The sequence below is a fragment of the Bison bison genome, unplaced genomic scaffold (genome assembly GCF_000754665.1).
Source record: "Bison bison bison isolate TAMUID 2011002044 unplaced genomic scaffold, Bison_UMD1.0 scf7180017864508, whole genome shotgun sequence".
Classification (NCBI taxonomy): domain Eukaryota; kingdom Metazoa; phylum Chordata; class Mammalia; order Artiodactyla; family Bovidae; genus Bison; species Bison bison.
Genome location: NW_011495064.1, coordinates 9,857,479 through 9,868,259, shown reverse-complemented (window position 1 = coordinate 9,868,259; position 10,781 = coordinate 9,857,479). Strand labels below are relative to the sequence as shown.

Genomic DNA, 10,781 nt, shown 5'->3' with positions numbered 1-10,781 from the left:
AGGTAAAGTGGACACTCGTGTCCTCCCCTCCCAGGCAGGCAGAGATCACGCCCAGGGCCCTCAACCCCTGCTCCCCCTGGGCCAGGCCCTCTCACCAAACTGTCCGCTGTATCCAGGGCTGCACACGAAGACCAGACTTACTGTCCCACACAAAACCCCAAACCCGCTCACACCCGCGATTCCCAGTGTCACAGGGAGGGACCCCCAGGGCACCGTGCGAGCCCAGAGCCTCGGAACTGATTCATCCTGTGACTGCAAGTCCGTGTCCAACCTGGAGAGTACTGTGCTCCGTGAAATAAGCCAGACAGAGAAAGACAAACACTGCGTGGTACCACTTATACGTAGAATCTTAAAGAAAAAAAACAAAAGTCAAACTCATAGAAACAGACAGAGGACTGGTGGCTGCCAGGGGCCCCGGGAGAGGTGGGCCTGTCGTCGTCGTCATCAGCGACTCGGCGGGGCTCCTGACAAAGACACTGCGCTGGCTCCATTCTTTTCGACAAGCATCTCATCCCTCAATTGTGAAAACTGTGTAGCTGTCTGGAAAATCGACAGCACGTGGAGGATGGAGTTCAAGTCTGTGCTGCTCTTAGGTCAGCAGTGTGGCTCCAGAGCTCAGATCCGTGGGCTGGGCCTTCCCATCTGAGAAAGGTCTCCTGGCTGGGTTTTGCTGAATGTTCCTTTCAGATCAAATACGCCAGGAGTCTGAGTTAGGCTTTGAAAACTCTCTTCTGAAAAAGTTTTAAAAGTGAAGCAGCAGAACAAAGCTAAAACATTTTAAGTAATTGTTTTCAGAAGGCGACCTTCACAGCATCGCATCTTAGAGTACGTCATCTCACGAGGCAGCCGCCCAGCCGGCCCTGGTCTCCCGTGTGCCCCTCGCTTTCCCACGAGGGACTCTCAGCGCTTCTTCCAGGTGAACTTCCTGCGGGCGCCCTCCTGGCCTGGCTTCTTACGCTCTCGGACACGGGGATCCGTGGTGAGCAGTCCAGCTGCAGCATAAGAAGAGACGCCTTTAGGAACCACGGAAGACGCAGGGAGGCAGCTGAGTCGCGTGAACCGACAGCTCCTGGGGTAAGAGGAAGCACCCAGGCCCACGGCCGACTCCCCGCCTCACATAAACCTCCAGACAGCAGCGTGCTTTCCCTCTTCGGGGCTATCTTCCTGATTTCTGGGACAAACACCAGGCACATTATTTGAGTCTGCTTGTCTTCTGCTCTGAGAGCTATGATCAATTCCTCTTTGGTTTTAAAACCTGTTCAATTAAGGACAAAGCTGTTCCTGTTTGGCATCACTAGTCACTGCAAGGAAAGCCGCCTGGCGCGCTTACCGTTACAGAAGCGCAAGTCTTACAGACACTGTGACTGTAAAGGTCTATACTGCCACACACTTCACCATCCAGGAGGTTTTTCTTTTCTACCTCTGGTCTCCATTATGTACAAGTAACATATGACTTCACGAACACATTTGAGAAAAGAAACTTACACTTTTTAATTTGTGTGACAATAGTATTTCTTGGGACTTTGTTTCAAGATCTAAAAAAACAAAGTTTTAGAGTTGTGTTCTCAGCACAAGACTTCCATTCTGGGAGAGTAAAGTCGGTCTTGCTGGTGGCTTCCGCTCTCCCAGTCCTCAGGAGTGATTGCGAGTCACTCTCAGCCTCTGTCCCTGATGTGTTTATAAGTATTACACAGGCTGGAGCTTTTCACTGTTTTCTTCACTCCTCCAACACTAGCACTTCTTTTCACTGTGTGCCAGGCTCACATATTTTGTTAAGAGTACTTTTAATGCTGCTGCTGCTGCTAAGTCACTTCAGTGGTGTCCGACTCTGTGCGACCCCATAGACAGCAGCCCACCAGGCTCCCCCGTCCCTGGAATTCTCCAGGCAAGAACACTGGAGTGGGTTGCCATTTCCTTCTCCAATGCATGAAAGTGAAAAGTGAAAGTGAAGTTGCTCAGTCGTGTCTGACTCTTAGTGACACCATGGACTGCAGCCCACAAGGCTGCTCCGTCCATGGGATTTTCCAGGCAAGAGTACTGGAGTGGGGTGCCATTGTACTTGTAATGGCCACACAGCAAAGGCAAAACTTCACTTAACCATATACCCATGGCTTTTGCACGTACTCGACTTAAAAGGTGTGGGAAAAAACAACGAGCTTGCGTGGAAGGCAAACCAGACCTGTCTGAATTCTAGCTGAAAAGAAAAGTGCTGACGCTTTATTACTTTTCAGGGCTCACAGAAACTCAAACTAGCCGTACCTTGGCGCATCCATTCAACCTCATCCTCGGTGATGAAGCTGCACAGGGCTCTGGACATGGCCAGGCGGATGGCCCCCGCCTGCGACGACCGCCCGCCCCCCGACACCGTGCAGGTCACGTCGTGCTTCCCAAGCCGGTCGAGGAAATGAAAGGGGAACATGAGCTGCTCTCTGAGGACATCACAAGAGATGGAGTTAGATTTGCGGCATATACACATGACTTCACAGAACGCTCACACTCTAGTCGTTTATAGGAACCACAACACACGCAGAGACACTGCTGTTTCGGATACTCAGACACCGTGAGAGTGGGGTCGGTCTCTTTTTTTCGGGTGCAGTGGCACAGCTTGCCTCACTGAGGGTGAGTGACGATGCTACTAAGGGAAGCTCTGCTCACCTGCTCGTTTGGGAGCTTAAATATATATCTGCTTTAATTCCTGAAACTTTTAAGATTCCCAAGCAAATGCTTATAAACATAAAGAAACTGAGACTAAAGTTGAGAAAAAAATCAGGAGATATGAGAGCATTTGCATCAGGGTGGTCAAGGTGAGAAAGAACCCCCCGGAAGCGGGGTCTGCACAGTCAGGAGGCAGGTACCCAGAATACAGCAAAAGTCTATGAGGACAGGGAACCACACCCAAAGGGGAGCAGCTAAAAACGGTCCCTCCACTAGTGATCTGAATTAACCTGGACTGGAGCTTCCCTGGTGGCTGTGATAAAGAACGAGCCTGCTAATGCAGGAGGTGCAGGTTTGATCCCTGGGTGGGGAAGATCCCTCGGAGAAGGGAATGGCAACCCACTTTAGCATCCTTGCCTGAGAAACCCCACAGACAGAGGAGCCTAGTGGGCTACGGTCCACGGGGTCGCAAAGCAGTCAGACATGACTTAGCAACTAAACAACAAACAACAAAGAGAAGCAATCGGGCAAACGCCAGGAAATCATAAGCCTTGTTGATCGGGATGTATCATCAAGTGTATTTCCTTTAGGATCAAAAAGCCAAACCCAAACGCAGATCTCACCTGTCTTGGGTCACTGGGAAGTAGAGCAGGTAGTCGACCCCATTTATTTCTATCTTCCCACTGCCATGGCCATAAACAACCGCCTCCGCATTTGCAGTCTTTCTCTTACCTTGAAAAATACAAGACATCTATGCGGTGAACATCTTGAAGCCCAGTGCTCTGAGTGAGGCAAAACTACATTAATTTCCTCCCCTCAGAGTAACAATACCTAACACTCTATATAGGAAAGTTCTATAATTATTACATGTCACACAAAAATAAAACAGGCAAACTATACCATAATTGATGTAATGAACTTATTATGGGGGTGTTTTGTTCTTTGATCCCATTTTAGAAGTACTACAACCAAGTAATTCACATTTGTTTACATTATTTTTTTTTAATTAAATTTACCTAGTATTCTTTTTTAAATTAATAAGAATATACTGAATGTCAACTGTAAATTTTTACAATACATGAACAGTATAATAAAGTATAACTAAAAGAAAAGGAATAAAAGGTTGAAATAAAAGGAATCCTCAGGGAAGATTACACTTCTTTGAAAATATTAACTGAAAATGACAAAGGAAGTGATGTTAAACTTTTTAGAGCTGCAGATGGATCATTTAATAGCTCAATTCTTTAAAGTGACACCATGTCAAATGGCTCTGGGCATCTACAAGGAAGACGTGAGCTGAGGACCTAAAGTTTTCGGGTTTCGTAGTTTTGGCGTCTGACGGGCAGATTCACTGAACATTTTCAGTGAATCTAAGACACTCTGTGATAAACATCTTGTTGTTTCCACCAGCTGAAAATGTGAGAATACCAAGTGCTAATGTGATTGTGCAGGCTATGGGTCCACATCTTTTCTTGGGACATTAAAGGGTTCCGTTTTTCAAAATGTCAACAAGAATCTTAAAACCTTGGAAATCCAGTGTAACAACAGCAAAAATAAACAAACGGACACAATGAACAGCACAGGGCGAGAGCGCACACACGCCCCACCGTCTCCCCGCGAGCAGGGGCGCACCTCGTCTCCAGGGCGCCTTACCTTGGCCTGTGCTGAAGGCCATGCCCTGCTCGTCATACTGCAAAGGCTCGATCAGATGTTTCTTCGACTGAACGGTCACTGTCCTGCGGAACCTGCCCACAAATTCCTCTTCAGCTGCATCGCACGGCAAGGCTGATAACCTTTCCAGCAGCCGGATGAACTGTGCATACTGCAGACAATAAAAATTCATTAGGAGATGGGAGTGTAATTGCATTTGCTAAGTTTTTTCTATTTTTATATACTTGATCTTTCCAGTGTTGCTTTTCTTGATGAATTCTGACAGGATGACACTCGCACTGCTTCTAAAACAGCGAGCAGGCGTGGCATTCTCCCTGGGCACCTCTGGTGCTCAATCGTTTCTTTAGAGAAACAAAGAGATGAACCTTTCAAAGAAAAATCCATTTTTCTGAATTGGGATATTACAAGAAAGTGAAATTTAAATTCCGTTTCAAAAAAATATTTAGATGATCTTTGAGTGTGACTTCTACTCTTTTACTAGAATTGCTATCAAGAGGAGCTTCATAAATAATTTCCAGTGAGTTTCGCACAGTAAAATGGGGAGAGTCTGATTTTGAGAAAATGTACCTCTTCAATTATATTTCATAATACACTTGGCAAATATATCTTTAGCTGTTCAAGCTGTGTTACTTTAATGTTTATGATTTCCTTTAAAACTGAACAATCAAGCTATTTAAAAATTCAAGAGATACTTGACTTAAAGGGCAACCTCTTGAAATAAATTATCCTTGCTACTCTGTGCATTTTTTTAATAGTTCTTGAACATGTGATTAGAAAGTAAACAACTTGGTATTAACCCCTTAAAATTAGCAGCAGAGCAGTCACTCTGAAGTGTTTATGCAGGAGGAGACAGCTGAAGCTTGACATCCCTGGTGAGCAGAGCGTGAAGCCCAGCTTTCTGATAACCTGATTTATGTTTTTGCCAACCCTAAAAATCAGGCTCGCCTTTATGACCTCTGCCTTTATAGTGAAAATCTGCCACTAATGATTTGAAATATATAAAAATCACACAGGTAAGATTCAAAGGGCTGCTTCAATGATTGCCTCCAAGGATGTTAGGAGAGAACCGGTCTAAGGAAGGGTGAGATACTTAGGCACCCAGCCTGGTAGAGCTCCATGGCCTCCATTCACAGCTGTCCTTCCCCAGCTGCTCTCAGTTCCCCTGAATGTGCCGTGACACCCTCGAACCCACAGCAGGTAACTACAGGTGTGACACAGCCGGCCTCAGGAACTGAGATCATGAGTCGGGCTATCACTGACCACTCCTGCCTCCTTCATCTCAACACCAGTTGTCAGCTTCAGGATTTCTTCCATCTGTCCAAAGTACAAAGGCCCCATATATTTACAGACAGATAGATGAATAGATGAGCCTATATATTTGGTTGTTTTCTTTTCATGGCTGTGCACCTTTAACAAAGTCTTTGGGATATTTCCAAAATGAAAACAAACTTGTTATTTTATTAAAAAATGAAAGGAGCCAGGAAATGGGAAACACAGAAATGATGCAGTCAGTTAAGAGGCAAAAGACAGATTTTTTTCAGCTGCACCCAACGCAGCGATACCGACTTGGCAGTCAGGCTATTAGAAATCAACTCCGGCTCTACCACTCACCAAATGTCCAACACCTCACTTTAGCAAATTGCAACTTTTCCAACACATTAATTTCTGTAATAACTTAAGTGAAGAACAGAGAAATTTAAGTATATGACTTAAAATCTACACGGTGGCAAGGTGCTACTGTCAGTCACTGCCATGGGAGGGAAAAAACCTTTCTTGAAACAATCTGTGAAATTTATCTATACTCTCATCTTCTAGAAATAATCTAAATCCAGAACATCAACATATTTAAAACATCAGATTTCCTCTGACAATTTTGAAATATGCAAGAATACTGAGCAAATAAGAATCTGGCTGAGACCTATCCACGGATCACCATCTTTACAGGCTTTTGGGAGCCTGCTAAAAATGTATATTCCTGGGTGATGCCGGTGGGAATTCTGAGCAAGGCCTGGACCGTGGGAGACTGCATTTTGTTCCCAGCATTCCAGGTGATCCTGACAATGGTGGTTTTGCTGATTCTAAGAACTGGCCACACAGACACTGCATATGCTAAGCAGGAAGGGCACCCTGTGCTTCGTTTCTTTCCTATTTCATCTCTAACGGCTCCTTATACTTACCATTGGTCTGTAAAATTAACAGCCGCTCTATTGAAGGATGTAAAAAATGACACCCGCCACACTCTCCCCAAGACAACGGGCAGAGAGACGGCCAGCGCACTTGCAGGGGAGGGCCTGGGTCTTCTAGGCTGCCACCTTCCTGGCCTACGCACAGAATCAGCTTCAAATTTTTTTTTTTTAAAGGAAAACTGTCTTAGGAACACATGCCTCTTGAGGAACATTACTATTAGGATCCTAAATATTAATATAGTAATTGTCTACAATCTTACGGCACAGGTCCCCTTAAATTAAAAAGATTAATTACTCACGTCTTGATCTGACAGTTTTTCTACTAACATTTCTTCCAGTTCCTCCTTAATCAGCCATCTGCTGCCAATCGGGTCTCTGTTAAAATATCACATGTATTCTCTTTTAAATTAACCATGCAATGAGAGTTACACCATGAAAGATCCCACAAGTGGTAGCGATTCTTGACGGGGGAACACACTTTTGTATTAGTATTACACAGCTGTAAAATTCCATCCAAGTGAATAGTTTTTTTAGATAGGTTATTACATTTCCTCAGTCTACTTTAAAAGAAGAGATACCCAGTCTAGCAAATGTCCCATTGGCAGAGTTAGACTCGGCAGTGTGAAACGTGCTGGATATTCAAGTCACCAGATTCCTCAAAAATTCAAATTGTGCTTGCTTTTCAATAATTTGTTTGAAAGGAGAGGTTATGGAAGCACAGTAATCTGTCAGTGGACTAAAGTAGTAATGAAAAGTAAAGAAAAGGCTAGGGGTAGTACTTACAGCCTAAACTAGCCGTGTTCCAAAACCGGGGTCTTTTGAACAAGAGAAAACACAGGAACGTGCTGTGCTCTGTGTGCTCAGTCAGGTCTCTGTGCCCGCAGGGCCTCCAGCCCGCCAGGCTCCTCTGTCTCTGGGATTCTCCAGGCAAGAATGCTGGAGTGGGTTGCTACTCCTTCTCCAGGAGATCTTCCTAACCCAGGGATTGACCCCACATCTCTTGTGTCTCCCCTGCATTGGCAGGCAGGTTCTTTACCACTGTGTCATCTGGGTCAAAAATTTGTGTCTTTTGAATAAGAGGAAATATATGACTAACCAGTCCAAAATTTAAAACCAGTTGGTCAAGTTGATGGATCTAGTCTATCACTGTTTGCTAAACGGATGCACAAATCTTTAAACACAAAATACATAAAACACACACACACACACATACATACATAAGCACAAAAATTTTGAAGAAATAATATTCAAATACAGTAATTAAGTGCCATTTAATGTATAAATCTGGAATGAAGTAATATAAAAATAATAACCTTAATATTTACATCCTCTCAAACACACAAAAAATTATAAAGATTAATGCTGAAATAATGAACACATTTTTAAGCTTTATGTAATGCCTAAGAAACACCAATGATAAGTGGAATGTTTTTAGTTAGTATTTTAACACCAAGAAGAACTTACTTGGATTTAGATTTTTCTGAAAACAGACCCTTGGCTCGCAGCTGGTCCTGCCGTTCTTCTGCGTGGAGCACCTTTCCATACGCTTCCTGTGGCAAGTAAAACACGCTAGACCGGGAGACAGCACGTTCTCATCACTACTTTCTACCTCCCTTGAGTCCCCTCATCTCAAAAGTACCCCTCCTCAATTCTCAAGTCACAGCTGCACAGCAAGTACTGCTGAAAATGCTCTTCCACAATACTGTTTCTCACTCAAACTGAAGCATGGTAGAGTAATTTCAATGAGACTTTAGCATTCTGCAGAGTAACACACTTCAACTGGATTTAAATAGCTCTATAAAAGGTTTACAACTACCTCAGTGAGGATATTAAACACAAAATAAAGTTATAAATGATTTTCCTTAAGAATTCCTCAAACAAAACCAAAAACTTTCCTTAAAAAATTCCTAACTTATATAGCAATATGCCTTTAAACTTGGAGAAATACCACTAAAAATTATACTTAGCACTGAACAACTTTTCTAATATTTAATACTTATGTAATAGTTAAGTCTTCACCATGTAGTCTGTGTCTTTATAAGTTCTCTATTAATATTTACTTCTCATTATTTGATTTCTATTAATTTACTTTCTAACAAAGACTTCAAATCTATGTCACCTGTTAAACTGTAATGCAAGTAAGGGAAATTTACCATTTTGTTAGAATTGTAAAAAAGCAATAATCTGGCAACACAGGTGATTAATAAAATACATTTTTCCAGGAAATGAGTTTACAACAAGCAGAATAACGCAACCGTCTCCCAGTTTTTTTGACTGAGCCTATGTGAAGACTCACGTTGAATCGGTGTGTACTCATTCATCATTTCATACTAATTTCATGTGCGTGTTCGTTTATAATATACTAATCGACGGAACAGACACGCTCAAAGGATGAACTAGAGATGATTTATTTTTTTTCTTGCTAAATCATGAGAACATCCACTAATCTCAGAAGACACAACTGGTTACTCCGAGATGCCTGTCTGTATTTCAAACAGTCTTAATAATCTCCAGCTTGGGGGACAACCTTGTGTGGGGGCTGATCAGAGCACTATTTTATATTCAAAGCTGCCGACAGAGAGTCTGCTCTAAGAACAGGAGTGTCCCTGGCTGCTGCCTCTGTACTGACCAGTGCTTACATTTTATTATCTTCATTCTGCAACCTTTTCTCAGGAATCCATTTCTTTCAAGTGGAAAAGGGAGAACGGGCAGACGAAGGAAGAAAGGATGTGAGGACTGCACCTTTGATTTGCATAAACATAGGTGAGAAAAGCCCAGATCATACTCCATGGGCTAGGAATGGTGAGACGAGGACAGAGCTCATTTCCTGTGGCTGGGAGACTCCTGAGAGTGTGTTTTGTGTTGTTTGTTCTTGGAAGGAGAGTAGAACTGATAACTTAGACAAGAAGAAGAAAAGCAGCCACATGTAGAAACTGTGAAGCCGGGTTGAGCATCTCCAAAATGGTGAAGAATCACTAACCAGTCAGAGGTTCTACAGCTAAGACACCATCAGTAAAGCCCAATACCAGGTCAGAAATGCACCGTCTCAGGCTCCACCCCAGACTTCCGGAAGAGGAACCTCTGACATGGGCTTACTGATCTGTTAGAACCATGCCCTGGAGTAATGTACACTGAAGTCCGGGTTTAAATACCAAAACTACGGAAAGAAATTAGGTTAATTCAATTCTATTGTCCAGATTAAAAATAACTACCTCTACAACTTGGACAGCAAGAAGATCAAACCAGTCAATCCTAAAGGAAATAAACCCTGAATATTCATTGGAAAGACTGATGGCTAAAGCTCCAATACTTTGGCTGCCTGATGCAAAGAGCCAACTCACTGGAAAAGACCCTGATGCTGGGAAAGACTGAAGGCAGGAAAAGAAGGGGACAACAGAGGATGAGACGTTTGGATGGCATCACTGACTCAATGGACCTGAGTTTGAGCAACCTCTGGGAGATGGTGAAACACAGGGAACCCTGGCGTGCTGCAGTCCATGCAGTCACAAAGAGTTGAACACGACTGAGCGACTAACACACCCAGCTTCTTAAAGATCTATTTAATTTTCTGGAATAACCAAGGCAACAAAAACAAAAATAGTTGACCTGCTTCATAGGTTAAGTTTCAAGTCAAAGTTTGGGCTGCTAAAGTTGTTATTGTTTGCTGGTGACTTCTGAGCAATGTTTACATTAAGTCCACATTTTTCTTAAACTTTTCACTCTGCTTTTATCTTCTGCAGTTCATATTTAGTTTCATAAAAATGCATAAATAGTGTATGTAAAATCACCAGAAAAAATGTCGAAAATGAGAAAAACCACCCATGAAGGTACACGCCAAATTTTGAACATGCTAAGTTCTAATCATTTATGGAGCTTCCCTGGTGGCTCAGATGTGCTTTGACAGTTGTGATCCATCAAGTCATATAATGCTCACATTAAAGCCCCTCATTCAGTTCTCTAAATATTTAGGAAAATATATGTAAAGTTCTTGGCACAATGCCTGGCCTATAGCAATGGCCAAGAAAGGACACAGGGGTGAGGTTATGGCGTTTGGGTGTCAAATAAGCGAAACCACTTTATGTGCATGCCGTTTCTACCTTCCTTTCTCTTCTAAATAATAAACCCGCTCTTCAGAGCCTGTCCTGGCTACTCTGAGACAAGAGTCGTCTGGAAAGTACACCCTACAGCTTCAGCTCCCTGAAGAGGTGTGTGCACTAATTTACATCAGAAAATCCTCGAGAGTATAAAATACGCCAGGCACTGCCAACA

General features: G+C 43.2%; 1 protein-coding gene across 1 annotated transcript in view; it reads right to left on the bottom strand.

Moving 5' to 3' along the window:
• Positions 1-322: 322 nt before the first annotated feature.
• Positions 323-10,781, bottom strand: part of MRPS9 (mitochondrial ribosomal protein S9) — a 37,912-nt gene continuing 27,453 nt past the window's right edge. Inside the window, exons 6-11 of the mRNA XM_010829687.1 lie at positions 7,977-8,062; positions 6,812-6,887; positions 4,309-4,477; positions 3,279-3,387; positions 2,260-2,429; positions 323-992 (exon numbers count right to left, since the gene is read on the bottom strand). Coding sequence (XP_010827989.1) covers positions 901-992; positions 2,260-2,429; positions 3,279-3,387; positions 4,309-4,477; positions 6,812-6,887; positions 7,977-8,062 — 702 coding nt within the window. The 3' untranslated portion in view covers positions 323-900. The remainder of the gene's footprint in view (positions 993-2,259; positions 2,430-3,278; positions 3,388-4,308; positions 4,478-6,811; positions 6,888-7,976; positions 8,063-10,781) is intronic.